Source organism: Crotalus tigris, unplaced genomic scaffold, assembly GCF_016545835.1.
Source record: "Crotalus tigris isolate CLP2741 ecotype Arizona unplaced genomic scaffold, ASM1654583v1 scf7180000018107.405212, whole genome shotgun sequence".
In the NCBI taxonomy this organism is placed as follows: Eukaryota; Metazoa; Chordata; class Lepidosauria; order Squamata; family Viperidae; genus Crotalus; species Crotalus tigris.
This window is the reverse complement of record NW_024096828.1, coordinates 167,736-192,102: the sequence shown is the minus strand read 5'-3', so window position 1 is coordinate 192,102 and position 24,367 is coordinate 167,736. Positions and strand designations below refer to the sequence as shown.

Here is a 24,367-nt window from a genome sequence, read left to right as displayed (position 1 = left end):
GCATCATCCTTTTTTCTCTCTGTCTCAATTTAATGTATCCAACGTTCCACCAAATGTCACCTCTTCTTTCTTCTTCTATATATCCAATATTTCCAAAACGTCCGCTCGTCACTTTACCCAGATATATGTCAGTTAAAGTCCAAATTTCAGTGCTATTTGTTCTTCAAAAATAGGTTCCACTAAGTAGTATTAAATTTCTCCGTTGTCTCACTTCACCTTTTAATTCTTATGTTAAGTTTTCAAACTCTTTCTTAATTACCCTTTACTGCCTCCAACCGTCCTTTCTCCAGTCCTTTCTCTGGTTTCAGTCTCTACTTCTTGCAGTTCTTAAATTCCAGTCTCTCACATTTTATAAACTTTACTGTGAGCTCTCTGCTTCTTCACGTTGCTCTCGTTCTGCTCTGTTGCTCCCTTCTCCGCTCTATTCCAACTCAGTTGCCGCTGTGTCTCTCTTCTTGTAGCTTTGCTTTTTCTGCGTCTTCTCTCAGCCAAATGTTCTCACCTCCTTCAGGGGTTTTCCTCGTCTCCGTTACGAAGCTGTCAGTTCTACTTTTCACTCCCTCTCAGACTGCTGCCATCGCTCCAGGCCAGCCTTAAAGACCGGTTTCTTCTTTGCCAATTTTAAAAGTGCTGCTCCTTTCTGCTCGGGTGTTTGCTTTCCACCCGGCTTCTCTGAAGCTTCCTCTTTAATTTACCAATCTCTCCGGGATCGGCAAAGCCCTCGCTGGGCTCTTAGCGAAGATTTTTCAAGATTTAGGAACAGAGGTCTGTTCTTTCACCCGCTCCACGATGACGTCACAGCCGGAAGTCCCCTGACCACAACACTTTCACCCAGTTCTCCTCTGAATCATTCAGACGTTCACTGACAAACTTCAGATGGGCCTGTATATGTGCTTTCTTGAGCAGGGGGACCTTGCAGGCGTTGCAGGATTTCAGTCCTTCACGGCGTAGTGTGTTACAGTTGTTTTTTTGGTGACAATGGTCCCAGCTGCCTTGAGACCATTGACAAGATCCTCCCGTGTAGTTCTGGGCCATTGTCATGATCATTGAAACTCCACAAAGTGAGATCTTGCATGGAGCCCCAGACTGAGGGAGATTGACCGTTATTTTGTGTTTCTTCCATTTGCGAATAATCTCACCAACTGTTGGTCAACTTCTCACCAAGCTGCTTGGCAATAGTCCTGTAGCCCATTCCATCCTTGTGTAGGTCTACAATCTTGTCCCTGACATCCTTGGACAGCTCTTTGGTCTTGGCCATGGTGGAGAGTTTGGAATCTGATTGATTGATTGATTGCTTCTGTGGACAGATGTTTTTTATACAGGTAACAAACCGAGATTAGGAGCACTCCCTTTAAGAGGGTACTTCTAATCTCAGCTCATTGCCTGTATTAAACAGACACCTGGGAGCCAGAAATCTTGCTGATTGATAGAGGATCAAATATTTATTTCACTCATTAAAATGCAAATCAATTGATAACTTTTTTGAAATGCGTTTTTCTGGATTTTTGTTGTTGTTGTTATTCTGTCTCTTACTGTTAAAATAAACCTACCATTAAAATTATAGACTGATCATTTCTTTGTCAGTGGGCAAGCATACAAAATCAGGAGGGGATCAAATAATTTTTCCCCTCACTGTATGTAAAATACAATAGGCATAGTTTTAAGGCATTTTCATCAGCATTAGGATTGATATATTCAATAGTATTGCTGAATAAGAACTTGTAATATTTTCAGTTTTCTTGGAGTATTTCATTAAACAATATACTAAAATAATTTCTCTACAGAAGTACAGAGTGCCATTCACATGAAGATTTATTTGAATTTACTTAAATTGTGAAGTCAGTCCTCATCAAGAAGAAAAAATGCAGTATAAAATTCCTTAAGTTATAACCATGAAGGACCGTTTGTAATAGATTTCTTCCAAGTTAGATGTGGTAATCAGGCAATTCACAGGAAAGCCCTCTATGTTTTATCTCTGCTCATTTACTTTATAAATGCTTTGAAAAAAAGTAAATGATCTCAATGAATATTTGCCAAAATCATAAGAAAGGTAAAATAGTATTGTGCTTTATGCTAATTCTTTTTCTATAACTCCAAGGCTTATAGTTAATTTTAATCAACTAAAATTAGTGCCTTTTAGTTCATTTTCTGTTACAAGCGTTTCTGAGTCTAGTCAGTGAACATGGTTTCTGTAATCAAATTTAGCATAAGTAAACCATTCTTAATAGCATGGTGTTTTGTCCCACTGTTCCTCACTTATTGTACTAATGGATTTGCTGGCTGTCTACAAACTTTAGCACTTTATATACTGTATACCAAAGGGAGTTGGAACTCCACTCTGTAGCTGTCAAATATTTTCAGTGCTCCTCCATAGTTTCTTACTGATTTTAGGGAGACCCATCAGAATTAAAACCTGTTTCCTCTGAACCAAGTAATGATGACTTGTGACTTATTTTATTGACTTTCAAAATGACCACAGAGCATTTTTTTTACCTCTGTAGTGTTGATTACAACAGTACCTGGCTCAGCTCTGTCACTTTTTTCTTTGGCCAGATTTGATTGCAGCAGCAAAACCAAAACCAAGCGAGTTTCCTTAATCTTCCTTTTCTTTCTAGGTTTGCCAAACAATAAGCAACCTAGAACTAAGGAGAAACTTCCTGACAGTGAGAACAATTAGCCAGTGGAACCACCTGCCTTCAGAAGCAGTAAATGCTCCAATACTGGAAGTTTTTAAGAAGAGACTGGACAGCCATTTGTCTGAAATGGTGTAGGGTTTCCTGCCTGAGCAGGGGGTTGGACTAGATGACCTTCCAACTTTACTACTATTACTATTACTAATCTTGCTTGGCTGTGTTAGGCTGGAGCTGCTTGGGTCATAATATGCACTCAGTTCCTGGAACCTTAATTACTGCCTGATTTTGATAATGAACATATTTAGTTTGTACTTTTTATTAACCATAGATTGATAAATTATCACTCAATATAAATTGATATGTTTACCCTACTAAATTATTAAAATAATATTCAGTAACTCTTGGTTAAAATACCGTAAATGCCGGCGTGTAAGACGACTTCCGCGAGCGCTGAAATCGGCGCCAAAGACGGGGGTCGTCTTATACGCCGAGTCGTCTTATACGCCGGAAATACTGGTAGTTTCCGGCGTATAAGACGACGTTCTAGGAATGCTGCCCGGCTATAAAGACAGGGGTCGTCTTATACGCCGGGTCGCCTAATACGCCGGCATATACGGTATTTGACTTCAAACATGCCATCTCTAATATCATTGGAGAAAAAACAAGCCATTAATTAAGCAGCAGGTTAGCTAAAGTAATATATGAGAGGTAAATTTAGGAAAATGTAATCTAACAATTGCAGTCAAAATTTGTAGAGCCAAAGAAGAAGCACTTTTATAATGACATGCCTATTTTAATTATAACATTTTAAAAAATATTATATTATAAATAGCGAGCAAACTCAAGAACTATATGTCTATATGAGTACTAATATTTCTGTAAAGTGACGGAAGATGTATGGAACCAGTGACGTCATATCTATGTCCAATGTGTTTTTAATTTTGTATTAATAAAATTTATAAATATTTAATTATAACATTTTTAATTATTTATATTTAATGCATTGGGGCTAATAAACAGCTATGCTGGTTTTCTCCAGTAACCAAAACTGCTATAAGATGGGCATAATTTTTTCATCTAATTTTTACTAACATTGTTTGATAGTATTTCAAAGGAAAAGTTATTCACAAGAATAGTAGCACATTTGATCCTAAATAATGATTGGGGATCAAATCAAAACCTACTTTTAAATCAGTAAAATCTTACTTTTTTATATTTCAGTATTAAACATCGATTAGATTCTAATCAGAGGTAGAATCAGCTGTTGTCCATTAGATTAACCTTATTTAACTCCAGCAAGACAACCAGTATATCTTCCGTTTCAAACTATCTTAATAATTTATTTAACAAAAATATAGCATAATGTTTATTGGTCATATTGACATTTACACTGCATTAAAGGATGATCATTCCCAGCACTGGATTTTTTTTAAAAAAAAAAATAATGAACAGGATTTGCTGTCCTTCTAATTTATATATGGCAACAGTGCTGCTAAAGGAAGAATATACCAACAACATACAACTGTCACATATTAGTTAAAAATGCTACAAATGGTTTACCCATATTTTGTGACATATGTGACAAGTAAAATCTCTGCTAAATTCCAAATAATTAGTAATAGTAGTAAAGTTGGAAGGGACCTTGGAGGTCATCTAGTCCAACCCCCTGCTCGGGCAGGAAACCCTACACCATTTCGGACAAATGGCTGTCCAGTCTCTTCTTAAAAACTTCCAGTGTTGGAGCATTTACTGCTTCTGGAGGCAGGCTGTTCCACTGATTAATTGTTCTCATTGTCAGGAAGTTTCTCCTTGGTTCTAGGTTGCTTCTCTCCTTGATTAGTTTCACCCGTTGCTTCTTGTCCTGCCTTCAGGTGCTTTGGAAAATAGCTTAATTCCCTCTTCTTTATGGCAGCCCCTGAGATATTGGAATACTGCTATCATGTCCCCCCTTGTCCTTCTCTTCGTTAAACTAGACATACCCAATTCTAGCAGCCGTTCCTTATATGTTTTAGCCTCCAGTCCCCTAATCATCTTTGTTGCTCTTCTCTGTACTCTTTCTAGAATCTCAACATCTTTTTTACATCGTGGTGACCAAAACTGGATGCAGTATTCCAAGTGTGGCCTTACCAAGGCATTGAAGAGTGATATTAATACTTCACGTGATCTTGATTCTATCCCTCTGTTAATGCAGCCTAGCACTGTGTTGGCCATTTTGCTGCTGGCTCATATTTAGGTGCTTGTCTACTAGGACTCCGAGGTCCCTCTCACAGTTACTACTATTGAGCATGGTGCCACCTATGCTGTACTTGTGCATTTGGTTTTTCTTGCCTAAATGTAGACCCTTGCTTTTTTCACCATTGAATTTCATTTTGTTAGTTAGTGCCCAGTGTTCAAGTCTGTCCAGATCCTTCTGTATCTTAAGCCTGTCTTCTGGAGTGTTGGCTATTCCTGCCAACTTGGTGTCGTCTGCAAATTTGATGAGTTCCCCATCTATCCCTTCGTCCAAATCGTTGATGAAGATGTTGAAGAGCACTGGGCCCAGAACAGAGCCCTGGGGCACCCCACTACACACTTCCCTCCATATAGATGCAGTTCCATTGAGGACCACTCGCTGAGTACGGCCGTCAGCCAGCTACGGATCCATCTGGTGGTGATTCTGTCTACCCCACATTTTTCTATCTTATCAAGTAGTAGGTTGTGATCTACTTTATCAAATGCCTTACTGAAGTCCAAGTAAATTATGTCCACAGCATTCCTCTGATCCACTAATTTTGTCACTTGGTCAAAGAATGCAATAAGATTTGTCTGGCATGATCTATTTTTGACAAACCCATGTTGGCTTTTAGTAATGACTTTGTTTGCCTCTAGGTGTTCGTTGATTCGTTGTTTGATTATCTTTTCCAGGATCTTCCCAGGTATTGAGGTCAGGCTGATAGGTCTGTAATTTCCTGGATCCATTTTTTTTCCTTTTTTGAGGATGGGAACTACATCAGCTCTTTTCCAGTCCTCTGAAAGTTACCCTGTGCTCCAGGATCTTTGAAAAATATAGTTCAGTGGTTCCGATATCACATCTGCCAGTTCCTTGAGAACTCTGGGGTGTAATCCATCTGGTCCTGGCGATTTGAACTCATCTAGGCTGGACAGGTGCTCATTTACCATTTTCTTGCCTATCTTATCTTGTGTTTCTATTTTGTTTTTTATGGCACTATTTTTGATAGGTTGGTCTGTTTTTTCCCTTTGTGTAAAGACAGATGCAAAAAACGAGTTAAATAGTTCTGCTTTCTCCCTGTTGCTTGTCACCTTCTTGCCACTTCCACCCACTAATGGACCAATCATTTCCTTCACTTTTTTCTTGTTTTTTACATGTTGAAAGAAGCTTTTTTTGTTATTTTTGACTTTGGTTGCAAGCCTTAGTTCATTTTGAGCCTTGGCTTTCTTCACTTCATCTTTGCAGGCTCGGGCTATTTGCTGATATTCTGACTTAGTTATGTTCCCCTCTTTCCACTTTCTATACTTGTCCTTTTTATCTTTCAATTTGTCAAAGAGTTCTTTATGCAGCCATGCTGGTTTCTTTTGAGAGCTGTTGTTTTTCCTCTTTGTTGGTATTGTGCTAGACTGTGCTTTTATTATCTCATTTTTCAAAATTTCCCAAGCTTCTTGTTTTCCCCTTGAGGATTCTCATCCATGGAATCCTTCCCAAGCCCTCTCTAAGTTTATTGAAATTAGCTCTTTTGAAGTCCAAGACTCTAGTTTGACTGTGTTCTATTCCTTGTGCTTCTATAATGTTGAATTCTAATATTGTTAACAGTATTTGGAAAAAATGGATATAATTTGATATATTTTTCTTTATAGTAATAATAATATTTTTTATTTGCCATATGCTTCTTTTTAAAAATGCTTTTAATATTTTATAATTAGTGTAATTATATCCTTATGCTTTCCAGTTGCTTTTTGTATACTTTGTGATTAGCTTGAAACAGTGTAGGGATTATGCCATGCTAAAAAATTCCTTGTTTCTGTTCTAAATATCTAAATATATAGATAAATCTAAATAAATCTAAATATTAGATTTCTTGGTCTTGTCTCCAGTAATTCTTTTGAGCTAGGTTTGTTTTTTGGCTTAAAAAAGATCAACATATTCACTTGATTTAAAATTTTGAATTCCTTTTGAATAAAGAAAGTAATGTGGTTGAAACAAAGAAAAAGATGCCCACAAAAATACCGAGCCTGTGTAATTTCATTTATGAGGGTGTTTTCATAGCACAGTCTTAAGGCAATAGAATTTAGTTAGTGATGCTCTCAAATGTTAACGTTGGAAAAGTTAAGCTTGGCCCTGAGCAAGTCCAAGACATTCCTGAGTGCTCTGCGGCTCATAAATGGCCTGGATTAACTGGAGCAAGATGGCTTTTATAAGGAGGAAATGGCAGAGTCTCTGGAATCCAGGCCCTTTCTCTTTCTCACTGGAAAATACACATTGAAGAGAAATGAAAGTATTCATGTCCTCTATACTTTTTCTAAAACATTGAAAGGGGGAGACAGATTTATTATTCCACTAAGAGGTGTCTGATACTTTTTCACACTTTTATGAGCTACAGCATTTTTTTCCAACTTCTTGGTGATTTGTGGTCTAAAATTTAACTTCACTTTGGGATTTTTGATTCTGGTATAGACTGATTTTGCAGAAGCTTTTAGAGGATATGCTTCTGACATACAGTACCTTCTTTTCCTCCCCTGCCCAAATCCTCTTCAGAAGAACCTCTAAAACTTATTGTGAGCTTGTGGGCAGCAAGATACTCCAGGAGACCCTGATGAAGGACAGGGGACTCTAAAACCCTTAAGAGAAAGCCCTATTTGTCCTCCCTCTTATGTGGAATCAGCACTAGGAAGCATAGGTAGGTCTACTGAAAAATAGAACACCTGAGCAATGGATTAGCCCCCTCGGATGCAAGAATGTAACCCCTGAGCTTTGGGCTGGGTTTTGAGAACACCTTTAAAGCCCTCAGTTTTAAGAGACCAGCTGTGTGTTACTTGGCCTTGTTGCTTTTTCTTTGGTAGACTTTGTGTATTTGAATCATTTGGATGTTATATGACTTCCTATATGCAGATTTACTTACAATAGTTGCTACAAGTGGGGCTTTTACTAGAACCACTAGAATTTTTTAATATGTTCTTTTAAAATTTTCAATTCATAAATGTTTCCTATGCCCATGAAATTGAGAAGTTGCCCAGGTTTCTGTAACTAGGAGAAGAAACATAATATTGATCCCAACGGCTGACCATTTCTAAGTATTGTATTGCTTCCTGCCAGATTGCTTATCAACTAGCCACCCAACACTTAAGTGGTTGCCTTGATACTGATCTCCTTCAAATTTCACACTGCAAGGAACATTTGCCCCGAACTATCAGCACTCCAAGCTAGATCCAAGGGGTGCCTTGTAGAATGAGAATTAGACTTTAATAGTTCTTACATTGCTTCTACACTGAATTTGCCAAAAATCAGCATAGTGCTATTGATAGTACTCTTCCAACTAAATTTTTATTAAAAGGCCTACGTTTTCATGCGCTGCAGTTCACTTCATTAGATAGAGATGAAATACTTTGCAGTGCATGAAAGTTTAGGCCTTTTAATAAAACTCTTGCGTTGGAAAAGGTGCTTCCAGACTCCCCCTGATTTTTGCCTAGCACAGACGAACCTGGCTTTCTGTCTACAATGCCTTTGAGTTCGTACGCAAATCATATAAAGATGAGGAATGGCCTAAACTAGGTTTAGAAATCATGATCATTCCTGATATTGATATAGTGTTTAAATGAAGTGGATGGAGAGGAATTCATCCTAGAGAAAAGTGATTGAACATATGCAAATGAGAAAACTTTGTAATGTAGTATCTGTTTATTGATGTTGTTGGAAGAAGTGCAGTATTATGCCCATGGTAAATTGTACTCCCAATTTTATGGAGGTCTATTTTTTTTAGAATTTGTTAGGAATTCTTTGTCAAATTGTACCAGGAACAGTTATTGGGTGACTGTCATTTGAGTTCTGTGCATTGTCTTGAGTAGATATGTAGCTTTAGCCAGATAGTTCATTATATTTGTAGTGTGCTCTTTTTGAAAAGTGGTATACATGGTGTTAATTCCATTTATATTTGCTTTAATATATAGAATAGACTGAAATTGACCTTGGGCCAGTCAGTCTCTCTCAGCCTAGCCCACTTCACAGGGTTGTTGTGAGGAAAATAGGAAGAAAGTATGTTGGATACTTGAGTAATTTTGAAAATAATGAAGGCGGGATATAAATAAACGAATAAAGTAAATAAATGAATAAGTAAATAAATCTAGTACAGGATGACAGTCCTCTGCCATATGTTTGAATGGACTAAGTATATAAAATGACCAGTGCCAAAATGTAAGATCTGTAGATGCTAATCCCCTATTGTCTTTCTGATGTTAGAAAAATAGTTGTAAGTCTGTATAATTCTTCCTCTTCACGAGGTTGAAATGCAGAAACTCTTCTATAGCGCATGGGATTTGGGTGGCTGTACACATCTATTCCCCAAATAGGGGAGATGGTATCTCATAGCAGTGATAGCAGACGTTTTTCTCTTTGTGCCAAATATGTCTCCCCTTTTTTCTTCTAAAGGAGATGAAGGGGAGCACAAATCTGCAGCTGTGCCAATGGAAGAAGAGGAAGATGACGATGATGATCCCGAGAATAGGTATGATTCCATCCGTAAGGACTTTAAAAAGATTATAACACACCCTAGGCGTGGGCGCAAGCCAGAGCAACGGAACAGCAAGCAGGTTGTAAAAACCAGAAGTGCCTGCCTTGTACAGACTCGCTCACAGGCTTCCCGCCAGCTTGAACGAGAGGCCAGAAAACAAACCCCCCAATCCAGAAATGAAAAGAAAATACGATTTAAGTGTTAAGTCACACACCTTGCATAGGGTGCGTTATAAATGCAGCACTGTCCATTTTAAGTTTCCATGTATAATGTGAATTTTGTGTAAATTGTACAACTCACTCTTTTAAAAAAATGATAATTACAGCTCTCCACAGGAATGGGAGATGAGCAGTTATTCAATACTGATAGCATTTTGATGGCAGTTGAATGCCTTTTCAACCAGAGTATAAATTAGCTCTTACAAAAACTTGATTATAACTGGCCAGAAGTAGAACATGCTTTTGGAGAAATTCATTTCCCAGTATCCTGAATTACAAATTTCTATAATTTCAAAATTTGAATACTTGGTAGTAGTGATATGATGATTTGAATTGCTTTAATCATTTGAAATTTTATTGGCTTTGTTTAGACGACAGTCGCATGTTAAATTGAACATGTGCATACATGTTTATTTGTTAACATTTAATGTTAAAATATCACTGTAGTTAAGGATTTAGCTTTGTAGGCCTTATAAAGTTCATAGTACATGAATTCTGTAACTGATGTAAACCAGGAAACAATAGAATAGAAGGAATTTTTTAAATTAATAGAACAGGTTGCAATCTTTAGTAACTTAACAGGGCATGAAGCCTCAGTGAACACAGGGGAACTTAAAACTAAGAAAATATGCAGAGGATTGCACTGTTACAGAATTGACAACATGTTTTTGTTAAGGCATCTATGCCTAATGTTGGTTATCAAGCAGTTTCTTTGTGGGAGCTGTTTCAGCAAACTGAATAGAATATTTTGGGAGTGATAGATATGCATTTGGCTTTGTGGGGCTTAGAATTGTTTGTTACTAAGTAAACTAACTGGTTTTTACCTAGAGAAAACAAAACCTATTTTTTTGTACCTGAAATGAGTTTTAACACTTGTTCTCCAATGTGGACCTGGGTACAGATAAAATGCTGCTATTCTAGGTTATTACTTGCTTTTCATATACAATGTTTAAAAATGTTTGAAAATGAACTTTAATATTTGTTTAGGGATTACTATAAGAAACAGTGGTAAGGAAATTGTTCAAACATTCTGTTAAGACTTTCAAAGAGTCAAAATAGAGTTCCTTATTTCCTTGTTAAGTTTAAAAAAATAATTTCTAGTAGAAAAATTATATAGAAAATCAAAAGCTGGATTTTTCAAAAAATCTGCAATGTTTAGTAGATATATCTTAAATCATATTTTTAATCATCAAATATAATTTTACTCATAAAATTCCTGGAATTGCTTTAATGTGGGAAAATCCCAGAATACTGTATTATCCAGGAATAAAATTGATCTACCTCTCTTACATGGAGTTGGTGTTCATAGACAAATAATCTTAACCAAGATGCATGTTGGTTAACATGTATTGAAATACATCATTTTGCTTCAGAATCAGGAAGCTGCAATTAAAGTGTCCCAAGAGTTGTATGCAGAAAGACCCCCGAGCATGGGGACTCTTCTGCTTCTCCTCTCTGTTGTGGTATCTTCAATCCCACACTCTGAAGAGCAGCTCTTGCAGCACAAAAATGCAGCTGTGGTTATCATCCCTGCTTCCATTTGCAAGCTGAACTGATTTGGCCTGCATGTGGGATCTGCCATTGGGAGTTGCACTGTGATCTATCAATCCAAACTTTCAAGGAAATGTGCTTAGGCTTGCAATTTGACTGTTGCTTGCTTTTGCTTAATGGATGAAACAGTTCTACCAGGCCAAAGAAAGATGTTAGAGATCTGTAGTATTGTTACAATTTAGACGGTTGTATTTACAACTTTCTTTTTCTGAAGAAACTATTTTAACATGCCTCTTGTTAAAAATGTTAAAATCAACTTTGCCAATTTGCAATATTTTAGTGAGTCTTAATATAACAGACAGTGCTGTATTTTCATTGTGGCGTGTATTTGTTTATTATTGGTTTGTCTGAATTTTTAAATAGTGCTGTTTTAATATGTTTGGAGTTATTTTGTTCATTAAGAGATAGTGTATTCATGCACAATGCCTTTGAAGTATTTGATGGATGCAATAAATTTTTGTAAAACATGTTTCTCGTCCAAGCATTTAATTTAAGAAACACATTTTTTCTACTAAGATATAATAGGAAACAATTTATTTAGCTATTGTCATTTATATTGTCCTCATAATATGCAGCTTACCATTCTTTGAAGTTTCAAATTTTAACACTATTTAGTCATGTTATACCAACTAAACTGAATTAAAGTATGTAATATTTTTAATTTACTCTCATACTCAGAATATGTCAAATATGTAATTGTAAACATACTTGGTATGGTAGTTGGTAAGACATCTCAGAAAACACGTACATGAATTTGGAACTCTTACCATCTGCATGATGCCCTTCCAAATTGCTTAACACTCACCTTTCATGCAGTTGTGGGTACAGTAGACCATGTCCAGAGCTGATATCAAAAATTGAGGGGGGGGGATAGAACATACATATGTGGCTCTGCAAATATATGTGCATTTAGTCTTGCAGTTGAAACTGTGATAGATCAGGATACAGTAGAATTGAAAAGGAGTAAAAACTATTCTCACCTCAGCACTATAAATTGAATAAACATTTGATGATGTCACCAACAATCTTGTTGAAGAAAAATAAGACAGTATTAGCTTTGATAATGGGGCCTGCAGATAACTACCATCTTGGCTGTCATTTTAAGTCATTTTAAGATGGTCGAATCCAGAAAACATCAGCAAAGATTTAGCTTCATTGACAATCAATCAACTGTATTAGTTGTGACTAATGTATTTTGGATTTAATTCATAATGTTGCTTTTTAAAGGCATTTTAAAATAGTTTATATTGTGATGAGCATATGCTTCACATTCTTTATATCACAGTATGGGAAGGCTGGATGATAAACGCGAGTAAATACGCTAGTATTTGTCAATAGTACTTGTGTTTACTAAATAAAGATTTAATGAACAGAGAGTTCAGCTTCTCTGAAGTTCATTCCCATGTCTGCATCTCCTTACCTAGTTAATTAGCATTTTCTGAATGTCATGTTATGTCTTCACAGCAGTTAAAATGGACTTTATTTGAAACACCAAAACATTTTACTATCAGTATGACTTAGAATATGTGTCTCCTTTTGGAAGTCCAACTATTCGATATTACATGTTTTGAAACCTAAGCATAATTTGAGATGGTTTGCTTCTTTGTTCCACTTGATAAAAGCTAGGTATGGAAAATGTATGTTAACACTAATTAGGTCACTTCAACAGCACTGATGATGTTGCCTAGTTTGGGTAATGAAATGTTTGCAAGAAAACAGCCAAGCTCAGAGAACACAACCCTGAGCTACAAATATTCTCCTTTATCAGAAAAAGCATATTTTTATAGGGTTTGGTGAACTTTGAATCACAACCTATGTCAAAAGTTGAAGTAAGTAAGCCTTCCACTTGAAGCTCTCCTTGTTGCAATCCCTTTGGTTTCTTGCTAGCAGAGTTTCTTCAGATTTACCTTGCTGCTGTTCTAGTTTGCTTATAAGTTTAATTCATTGATTTGGAGAAATCCAAATATTGTTGATACAGCACTGGAGAAAAGGATGGCCATGGTTAAATAGTTGTTTTCTTTTGTGTTAAATTTCTCCTTACCATTCAATTTCATTGCAGAAAAAAAGTGCTCCCTGAAGATTTATATTAGATTGGCATTTTCTTTGTTTTTGGTTTTATTAAGGGAAACCAATACAATGGTAGATACCAATCTTGCTCTTTGGATCCGTTTTAGTCCAGAAATACGTTAGACTGAAAAAGACTGATGAAACTTGAGGAAGGTCGAAGGGTATTTTTCAAACCAGTCTGTATGGTGAGGGCATTCGTACTAAACCAATTCATAAACATCTGGGTGCATATTTGAAACTGGGTGCACGTAAACATTTCAGAGATTAGCGAAAACTGCTTATAGTTTTATTCAATAGGCTTTTGAGAGACACCTGTTTTTCTTACCTCTGGTTATTACTTACATATATCTGGGAAAACATTCAGCTGAGATTCTTTGAAAACTATGGGCAAGCCCGCTCAGTTTGCTCTAATTTCTGTCACTGAAAACCAGTTATTGTGTTGAATGTGGGCCGAGAATCTGGAAAACATCATCACCATCATCATTATTATTATTATTATTACTACTACTGCTACTACTACTACTATTCCACCTCAGGATGAGATGGACTGCTTCTATTTTAAATTGTACCACTTGGACCCATCAGCACAGTCTTAGGTTCTAGTATGGTTGCCTTCAATTTAAGGCTTTTGCAGTTGGTCTTTTCTGTGTCTTCTGTATCTTCTGCCCACGAGAAGGAAAGGACCAAGTTTGCCTTTATCATTATTGGGTTACTGCCGTCTGTTTTGAACTGCCTGGCTTGCCTTGGTATGAGGGGGAAGTGAGATTCCTTTGCAGAGGTCCCACTGGTGTTTGTGCTTTTTGTACTATGATTAAAACAAAAGGAGTTGACAGTCTACAAGTACTCTTAAGCCAGGAAAGCCAGTCTAGTGCTTAGGATGAGTAATATATATATGCGCTTCCTTTGGGCAGTGTTGATGGACCACTGATTCTCTGTCCATTATAAGGTATATCACAAGATATGACTAGGCTTAATCTCCTTCAAGTTCCTAGCCAGGGCTTCAAGGTTTGTTATCTTGTACAATTCTAAAAATTAGCACTCAAGAAATGGCTTTTAAACTTTCTCTTTAAAATGATATTTCATATTGAAATATGCCTGATACAGGATCCTGATATTCAGCTAAAATTGCTGTAGTATAAAGATTGTTAGCACAATACTGAAGGGAGCAGAAAATGGAAATTAGCACTGTGGTTGTATTAACAACAGCCACAGAAATTATAGCTAGTCCTTGACTTATGATCACAATTGAGCCCAACATTTCCATTGTAAAACAAGACAGTTGTTAAGTGAATTTTGCCCCCTTTTATGATCTTCCTTGCTACAGTTGTTAAATGAATCACTGCATTTGTTAGGTTAGTAACGTGATTGTTAAGTGAATCTACCTTCGCCGTTCATTTTGTTTGTTAGAAGGTTGCAACACGTGATCCCATGACTCTGGGACACTGCAACTGTCATAATGAATACATGCTGATTGCCAAGCGTTTGAATATTGATAATGTGGCCATGGGGATGCTGCAGTGGTCAGAAGTGTGAAAAATGGTCATAAGTCACTTTTTTCAGTGACTTGTAACTTTGAACAGTCACTAAACAAATGGTTGTAAGTCAAGGACTACTTCTATAACAAATTGATCAGTTGATAGAATTTGAAAATGTTTAACAACTCATGCTTCCACAAATTCCATTGCTGATGGCCATCCATTAATCTTGCTCATTTTTTTAAATAATGCTTGATCTGCTTAATATAGTTGCATAATTACATTTATATTTATTGTTTGTTATTGGTGAACCAATGGAATACACCTTTTTTGTTTTACTTCAAAGAATTGCCAAGAAAATGCTTTTAGATGAAATCAAAGCCAATATTTCCTCAGAGGAGGATGCTTCTTCTGATGAAGAATCCAACGATGGGAAGAAAAAGAAAGGAAAGCGAGCAAAAAACATAAATAACAGTGGTAAGCACTTGGTAGAAAAAAAAAATGCATTTTCACATCAAAGAGCATTGTAACAGTTCCTCAATAACATACTTGTTGTTGTTGTTAATTGCGAAGTCGTGTCCGACCCATCGCAACCCCATGGACAACGTTCCTCCAGGTCTTCCTGTCCTCTACCATCTTCTGGAGTCCATTTAAGTTCACACCTACTGCTTCAGTGACTCCATCCAGCCATCTCATTCTCTGTCGTCCCCTTCTTCTATTGCCCTCAATCTTTCCCAGCATTAGGCCCTTCTCCAGTGAGTCCTTCCTTCTCATTAGGTGGCCAAAGTATTTGAGTTTCAACTTCAGGATCTGGCCTTCTAAAGAGCAGTCGGGGTTGATCTCTTCTAGGACTGGCCGGTTTGAACGCCTTGCAGTCCAAGGGACTCGCAGGAGTCTTCTCCAGCACCATAGTTCAAAGGCCTCAATTCTTTGGCGCTCAGCCTTTCTTATGGTCCAACTTTCACAGCCATACATTGCAACTGGGAAAACCATGGCCTGGACTATACGCACTTTTGTTGGCAGGGTGATGTCTCTGCTTTTTAGTATGCTGTCTAGATTTGCCATAGCTTTCCTCCCCAGGAGCAAGCGTCTTTTAATTTCTTGGCTGCAGTCCCTATCTGAGGTGATCTTGGAGCCCAGAAAAATAAAATCTGTTACTACCTCTACCACTACAATAACATACTATTTGCTACTAAATATAACCAGCTAAACCTTAAATGGTAAATGATGTTGAATCCTTTATTAGGTTAGTTCCAAGATGCGGGGGTGATTACTAGCTTGGCTGGCTTCATAAAAGGCTTGGAGGAATTCATAAAAATCATGGGAGTCAGCGGGACGGCCTCTGAAGCCTCTCTGCCTGGAAATGAACTGGTTGGCCAGACTGCTGGACTAGATAGAGCAGCATTCTCACCCATGTGGCACTCCTCAGGTTCTGAACAGGCCACTCAAACCTTGCCCTGAGGATTTTTATTTATCTGAAAATTAAATCTTTGGATTCAATGTTGCCTCAGCAGCATTTTTCTAGTTTTTAAGAGTATCCCTCCCTGAATGGATGGAGCCCAAATGTCCAGCTGCTGGATTGAGAGGTGGTTGGAGAAGGGTAACTAAAAAGCTATTTTACCACTTAAATATAACTTGCTTATTTAATAACATTAGTAAAAATAATGATTTGTTTGGTACTTGTTCCAGAGACTGCTATAATGCAGTTAATTCATTATTATATTGATATAAATCTGATATTGATATAAGCTTGAAAAATTTGTGCATGTAAGTCTTATGTTTTTTGTTTTCCTGCAACAGGAGAGAATGAGCAAGAAGATGACTTTGACTCGGATTCAGATGCTGAAGAGGCCAAGAAACCTAGATACAGGCACCGTTTGTTAAGACACAAATTAACAATGAGTGATGGAGAGTCCCAGGAAGAGAAAAAGGGAAAATCTAAAGAGGCAAAAGAAGTTAAACGCAGAAATAGGAGGAAGGGTATTAAGTCTGTTTATATTGATGTGTGTGCAGACTAACAAGAACTCTGTTGGCTTAATTATTTTATTACACATTTACTGTTAATGATGCATAATAAAATCCCCCTCACTTTTTCACAGCTGCTTTAAATGTGGCCCAAGGCGTTGGGATATGTCTAAAACAATTTCTTTAATCGCTGAATCCTATCCTTGTTTTCCTATTTCATTAAAAAAACACTCTTATGTGAAGTGGATAGCTTACATGTGGTCCTCACTTCGTGACTATTCATTCAGTGACCATTTGAAGATACAATCGCACTGATCAAATGGTAGTTAACGATAGATAGTCCTCAAAGTTATGGCCATTGCAGCACCCCTAGAGTCATGTGCCAACATTTGGGTTTTGGGCAGCCTGCCCAGATTTACAACTGCAGTCCCCTCTCCCCCCCTCTCTTCCCTTATGGCTTCCCTGCCTCCTCCAGCTGATCTTCTTCCTCCCCCCCCCCATGAGAGGCTCAGGGAATTCTGATGAGCAAAATTGCAACAGACAGATCTTGTGACACCAATTCCATTTTGGCTGCTCCAACTTGCACGCTTAATAGTTTAGACAGAATAGTTATATTTATATATAGACAAGGCTCAGGGAGGCTTTTTTTTCTCAAGTAAATCTGATCAAAGCCAGCATGAAGCATAGGTAGGCATCATCCTAAGTCAAAGATTCTGTCTAAGATATATTTTGTCCTCTTCTCAGTCTTCTAATAATACATAACATCCACATTTGGAATCTATGCTGTTTCCAAGACCTTGCCTTCCTCTTTCTGCATCACTAAGAAATAAACCATAATGACTTGTAGAAGGGGTTATTAATAGCAATCAACTCTGTAAGAAGGGTATCAAAAGTATCAGTCCTTTCAGTCAGTGATTCTCTTTCTTATCTACCTGTGAGCAAAAAATATTCCAGGAACAAAATATTCTGAAGAAATCCAGAATGTTCAGTTTCTCCTAAGGACTATGCCAATTTGGCTATTCTGGAGGTGGGCTAATAGTTTTAGAGAAATTCCTCTTTTAAAGCAGGAAAAATATTTCAAACTAGAGTCTAGAGTTTGAAAACTGCCAGAGTAATGGGGTTGGGTACAGAGATGGTGTAAGGACCCACCCCACTTTGCATCTTAAGAAGACAGAACTCTTGGAATAATTCTTCCAACAGGAATCCTTTATTAAGAGAAAATGGTTGCAGGCATGCTAGACAGGACTTGGGGTCCAAGCTCTCCCATTCAAGGTTTTAAGGGGTTCCCCAGTAGTCCCACCCAATCAACCCCCCTTCCAGTGATAGTTTCAAGTATCACAATTCCACTCCCTTTCTTCTTTCTTCCGTCTGGATGGAGACTTCAGATAACTACATGAAAGGCAATTACTCTCCTTTGGTATGCTAACACTTCGAGGTTACAATAAACACACATTCAGCATTTAGCTCTTTGAAGTGTAAAGAAGGAAGTGAGGGCCATAAAGCCCCTTTGTTCTCCCCCTTCTCTCCCTCTTATGGCAGAATCCAGAGAAGGCAGAATTGGGAGTTTCTATATTTGATAATTTAAAGATGAAATATAATTGGATTCTGACAGATGGAATGTTGCAGAATCTGAAGTTTTCTCCATACCTGACCAAATATACCATCATCTTTTCCCTTTTATCTATAAAGTTAGTTAATTATTTTTTTCATTAGAATAAAAGGTTTATTCTTTTTTTCTTCTTTAGCCCTTTTAATAAGCCAAGATAGAGAGCACGTTATAAATTGTTTTTAAATGCGTCTGAGAAGGCATTTGGAAGAAATGTATTACTGCAGATTTTTCTTGCCACTTGGGAATTGGGCTAATTATTTCCAACCATTCAGTTTGATTACCTAACTTCATTGGGTGCCTCTCTACAATACCAAAAAGATTTGTTGTTCTTGTCCTTACAGATTCACAGACAAGCTTTCATGCACAACAGCTCACATCTGATGCAACTCACAAAAGCTAATGCTTTGTTGTAAGATTTGCCAGTCTGCAAAGATAGTATCAGACTCTCTCTGATTGTTGGCTCCCATGTCTTTCCACCTATATTGTTATCCTTGTGTGAATAAGTATCCAAGAGCATGCCCAAAGGATGAGGGTTTTTTTGTCTTAAGAAAGCAGATCTCTTTTACTCATAGTCAGGTAGTCACTTTTCTCTCCTTCTGTTGGGATCCTCAGTTTCAGAATAGCCTTATCTTAGCTCTTGGGACAGAATTGGAGAGAGGCACTACTAGGACTTTAATATTGGAAAACAGATTTAAAATATTGGGACTTTTCATTTTGGAAGAGTTAGAAGATAGAATCCATTGTTGGATGGCTAAAATGGAAACAAACCTTCATAAAAATTACCAATCTTTCATTTTATCGGTATATTTTTAAAAAGTATTAATATTAGCACTCATTAATAATAGTTCTCAGACAACATTGTATATCAAAACTGCAAGACATTTCAGATGCAAACATTTCAGTTTCTGTGTCAAACTTGAAATGAGCTGTCCCACTTTACCAGAAGCATCACACTGCTCTTCTAAAAACTCTAGAAGCATTTAAATGAGAAATATTGGATTCAGAATGCTTCTGGGATTAATCAAACAGTTGCAACACTGAGCTGGATTGGAGTAGTTTTCAAACCTAGAAATTTTACATTCAAATCATCATGCAAATCACAATTGTATATCAATTTTTGCCTAGTTTTTCACTTATATTGTTTTACTACATGTTAATAATAATAATAATAATAATAATAATAATAATAATAATAATAATAATAATAATAATAATAAAGTTGGAAGGGACCTTGGAGTCCAACCCCCTGCTCAGGCTGTCCAGTCTCTTCTTAAAAACTTCCATTGTTGGCGCATTCACCGCTTCTGGAGGCAGGTTGTTCCATTGGTTAATTGTTCTAACTGTTAGGAAGTTTCTCCTTAGTTCTAGGTTGCTTCTCTCATTACTCATTACTGTTGGAAGACCTGAGAGACCAAGTTAGGGACAGATCATCATAAAGAAAATCTGTGTGGTTGCTAAAAGTCAACAACAACTTGATGGCACATAATTATTGCAAATAAAATTTACAAATAATATAATTATTTAAATAATATTTGTTTTACTAGGCAGTTTTTTATGACAGGTTTGCATTTCTTACATGATAGGAGATAGTTTTCATTCATTTCATAGTTTCTTGCTATCTTGCTGTTACTTTGGGTTTCTATTTAACTAATTGTGCTAACTTTGAAAATGTACAATTTCTTGATACATTTTAATTATTTAATCTTAAAGTCAGCAGTGAGGATTCGGGTAATTCAGAAGCCAGTGAATCTGGAATTAGTGAAGAAGTGAGTGAATCTGAAGATGATCAACGTCCTAGAACAAGGTAGCATATGTTTTTTGACGGAAGGTCCTAGGTCAGTGATGGCGAACCTTTTAGAGACCGAGTGCCCCAAAACTGGTCCCGCCCCCGTTCTACCCCCCTGCCCTGCCTGCCCACAGGACCACTCATCGCCTCCAGGACCCGCCGCAGATTGCCCAGGTAGTCCAGCAGTGCTATGGTGGCCACACCCTCTGTCTGCGCCCTGCAGCATCAACTGCATGAGGGGGTGTGAGGGCAGAGTCTTGTCTACGCTGCCTGGCTGCCGTGTCCTTGGCTGCGCTGCTCCGTGTGGGCCACGCTCGGGGGGGGGGAACTCTCCTTCAGGGGGGCTGCTGGAGAGGGGGGGGTCGGGGGAGGCAAGGCTGGGGTAATGGTACGTGTGCCCAAAGAGAGGGCTCCAAGTGCCGCATCTGGCACCCATGCCATAGGTTTGCCACCACTGTCCTAGGTCATATTTTGTTAACGTTAATAATTTTGCAGAAAGACCTCTGCAGAGATCAGTAGAGATAAAATTACAAAGCAATTCCCAACCCAGAAATTTCATTTCAAGTTTTTTTAAATCTTGCTTTAGCCATTAAAACCTGAACACCAAATTCAGATTTATAATCTGCTTTTTGAAGAGAAAGAAACAAAAAATCTGTTTACTATCTGGAATGCTTTGGAATTATCATGTTTTTTCTACAAATCCGGTTTCCTAAAATCCAGACATTTTTTATTTTTGTTTTTATTAAAAAAATATAAGCATCTGGGATACTTCTGTGGTTTTTCCTGGTTTCACATATTTCACAAAGCATGGAGCAGTGTGGTTTGTTTTGTTTTTGGCTTGGGGTGTTACAATATGGTTTGTAAATCATGCTTTATGCTAGTTATGCAGATCAGCCAATCAAGCAATAAACCATCATTAAATTCCTAACTCAACCCAATGTGAAATCCCCCAACTGCGTTCCTTCATTCTAAAATATCAATGCAGAAGAAACAAGAGTGAACTGAATCATAAATAAATAAAATATTTAAAAAATATTTTTAAAAAATTATAAATAAATAAAATCATAAATAAACTGAATAATTTTTTTTAGAACAGTACCTCTTCCATTTTTTAGATCCGCCAAGAAAGCAGAATTAGAAGAAAATCAGAGGAGTTATAAACAGAAGAAGAAAAGGCGACGCATAAAGGTCCAAGAAGATTCATCTAGTGAAAACAGCAAGGTATTGCCTGGTTAGGCCAGCACTTTTTTGTTTTTGTTTTGTTTTTGTCTTCAAATTTCCATGATTTTAAAAATCCTTTACAAATACCTTCCCAACTACAATGAGATGTTTCTGAAACTAAAGAAACTTTCCAAACAACTTTGATATAGCAACTGTCAACCTTGCAAGATAGCGCAGACAGGAAGCATGCCCAGATGAACTAAATATACTTTATTGTAAGCTTATATTAATAGAATCTTGCAAATCTGAAAATACATTTCTCCCCCATCACATTTACTGCTTAGTAAATCTTTACTACATCACCTTTACTTACTGTCTGTGATGTTTCCTATACCCATATCTTTCTATGGGCTAGGCTGCCAGGGTGTTCCCCTATCTGTGGGACTATTTCCCAAGGTCATTCCCACATACCATCCCATCATAAGGATAGATGTTCTAGTTTAATTCCAACTCAAGTATTATGGCCAATTCTATTCACAAAATTGGAATAGATTTAGAGAAGAATAATAAGATTGATCAGGGAAGTATAAATTAAGACTCCTTGGAAAGAGCAGCTAGGAGCTTAGTTTTGAGAAAAATGAGTGATAGGGAAATGATTGCATTCTTTAAAAGGAGACCAACGCCTCATCTTTGTCAGCCCAGAGTGCATGTGGTAGGTAGGTAGGTAGGTACTGTAGGCAGGCAGGCAGGCAGGCAGGCAGACAGACAGACAGACAGACAGACAGACAGACAGACAGACAGACAGACAGACAGACAGATAGATAGATAGATAGATAGATAGATAGATAACCTTTATTGTATTTTTTACTTTGGGTACAATGGCACATATTAAAAATGAAATTTATTTGCTTGCTCTCAAAGTGTACACATACATAACACACATTTAAACATACTATATACAACATATGTATAGACCTACACCCTTACATATAAGCAACATATAAATATTAATCACTGTCCATCTTGAATACATAACGGAAGGCAGAAGCTTTAGAGTTCACAAGGTTAATACGATATGGCACAAAACAATGACTGATGTTCTGCTTCGGATACCACGAAGCCCCTCTTTCCAGAAGGTAACAAAGAAAACAGGTCATGAAGAGGATGTGTAGCATCCCAGACAATCTTACGGACCCTGCTCAAGCAACGCTTATACACTATGTCCTGATAGAATAAAGGAACTTAGTTTTTAAGAAGGTTATCTAAGGGAAAAACTCCCTGATTGTGTTTTTTTTCTTTAAAGTGAAGATGGGCTTCCCTTCACTAGATATACTCAAGGGGCAACTGAATAATGTATCAGTCAGGAATGCTTAAATTTGGACACAATGGCTAAATGTTGAGGTTCTGTGTTTGCTGTTTAAATATGAAACAGTTCTAAATAGTACTAAACTCTGAGTAAGCTTTTATATCATACAAAACTGTTACATCCTATTCTCTGATGTTAGCATACTCATTCTCAATAGGTTTACTTTGGATTGGACAAATTATTCCAAAATCACACCAAATCTCACTTCATTGTGTGACAATCATGGCATTTTTAAAATTAAATTTAAAAATTTACACCTATTGTTTTTGTACTTTGCTCCTGTGTGATTTATAATACAGTAAAGGGCTTTGGAAATACAGGAAATCTCAAATCCAGTTGAGATATAATGGAAAGGAAATAGAAATTAGTCTTTGAGATCTTAATTTATACACATGGGAAATGCTTACTGTACTATCTCAGTGCAAGTGATAACCTATACGCCCCGCCTACAAAAGTTGCATTATGCAGTTTGGTTAGCCAGTATTAGTATTTGAAATTATTAAACAATAAAAGGCAATAACAGTTAATTGTTAAGCTTGTTGAAAGAGTGTTTTGTGTTTTATTTGAAATCATGTTGAGAATATATCTTTTTTGAATTTTTACAGAGTAATACTGAAGATGACGATAATGATGATTCTAAATCTCCTGGAAAAGGCAGGAAAAAAATAAGGAAGATTATTAAAGATGATAAACTCAGAACAGAAACGCACAATGCATTGAAAGAAGAAGAGGAGAGAAGAAAACGAATTGCAGAAAGGGAGCGTGAAAGAGAGAAACTCAGAGAAGTATTTATATTTTTTTAATTGGGATATTACCAGGATTTTTAAACAAGCATTTTGAGGAAAGGCAAAACTCTAAAACTGCTAAAAGAGAATTTTAATAGAAATATATCTGATAGTCAGTGCTTTGTTTATGTAATTTTACTTTGAAAGCATTTTTCTTTTTTTTTATTAAAAGTTTTAAAAATTTTATACAATATATATCCCAAATCCCTCCCCCGTCCCCCACTTCCCAGAGCTGATTACAGGGTTACAAATAAACAATCATAATCTAACTAACATTACCCAACTATACAAACAATCAAATCCATAACGTACTTTAACTCCCTTTCAAAATATTAGCAAATTAAAAACAAAAATAATAATATAAACAAGTCATTATTAATTAAACATAATACTAAAACTAATATAAGTTCAATCATATTAAACTATTAATAAAAATCTAAAATTTACTCATAAGCTAGATAATACTTTTTAGTCTCATATTTATTCTGAATATAATCTATCCATCTTTTCCAAACCGAAATATATCTTTCTTGTGAGTAGTCCTTCAAATAAACGGAAATCTTTGCCATTTCTGCTAAATTAGACACCTTGAGTATCCATTCTTCCATACTGGCAAAGAATCTTTCTTCCAATATTGCCCCACCAATAATCTTGCTGCTGTTATAAGATTCAACATCAAATTAATCTCTTTAACATCAAAATCTACAATAACACCTAACAAAAATAATTGTGGCGTAAACTTTATCTTTCTCTTAAAAATCTTTTGAATGTTCCACCAAATCTTAATCCAAAAAGCTTTTATATTTCTACACATCTACCAAATATGAAAATAAGTTGCATCTAAGCTTCCACATCTCGAACATTTGGGCTGTAAATTAGGATACATATAAGACAGCTTTTGAGGATCCAAATGCCACCTATAAAACATTTTATAAAAATTTTCTCTTAAATTTTGAGCTTTAGTAAATTTTACATTTCTAACCCAAATTGTCTCCCATGGGTCCAATAGAATCGGCTCTTGAATATTTTGTG

General features: G+C 36.7%; 1 protein-coding gene across 1 annotated transcript in view; it reads left to right on the top strand.

Moving 5' to 3' along the window:
• The window catches only part of ATRX (ATRX chromatin remodeler), a 159,608-nt gene that overhangs the window by 77,100 nt on the left and 58,141 nt on the right, over window positions 1–24,367 (top strand). The window contains exons 10-15 of the mRNA XM_039348022.1: window positions 9,271–9,346; window positions 15,010–15,140; window positions 16,464–16,643; window positions 19,948–20,041; window positions 21,139–21,244; window positions 23,156–23,335. Of these exons, the coding sequence (XP_039203956.1) occupies window positions 9,271–9,346; window positions 15,010–15,140; window positions 16,464–16,643; window positions 19,948–20,041; window positions 21,139–21,244; window positions 23,156–23,335 (767 nt within the window). The remainder of the gene's footprint in view (window positions 1–9,270; window positions 9,347–15,009; window positions 15,141–16,463; window positions 16,644–19,947; window positions 20,042–21,138; window positions 21,245–23,155; window positions 23,336–24,367) is intronic.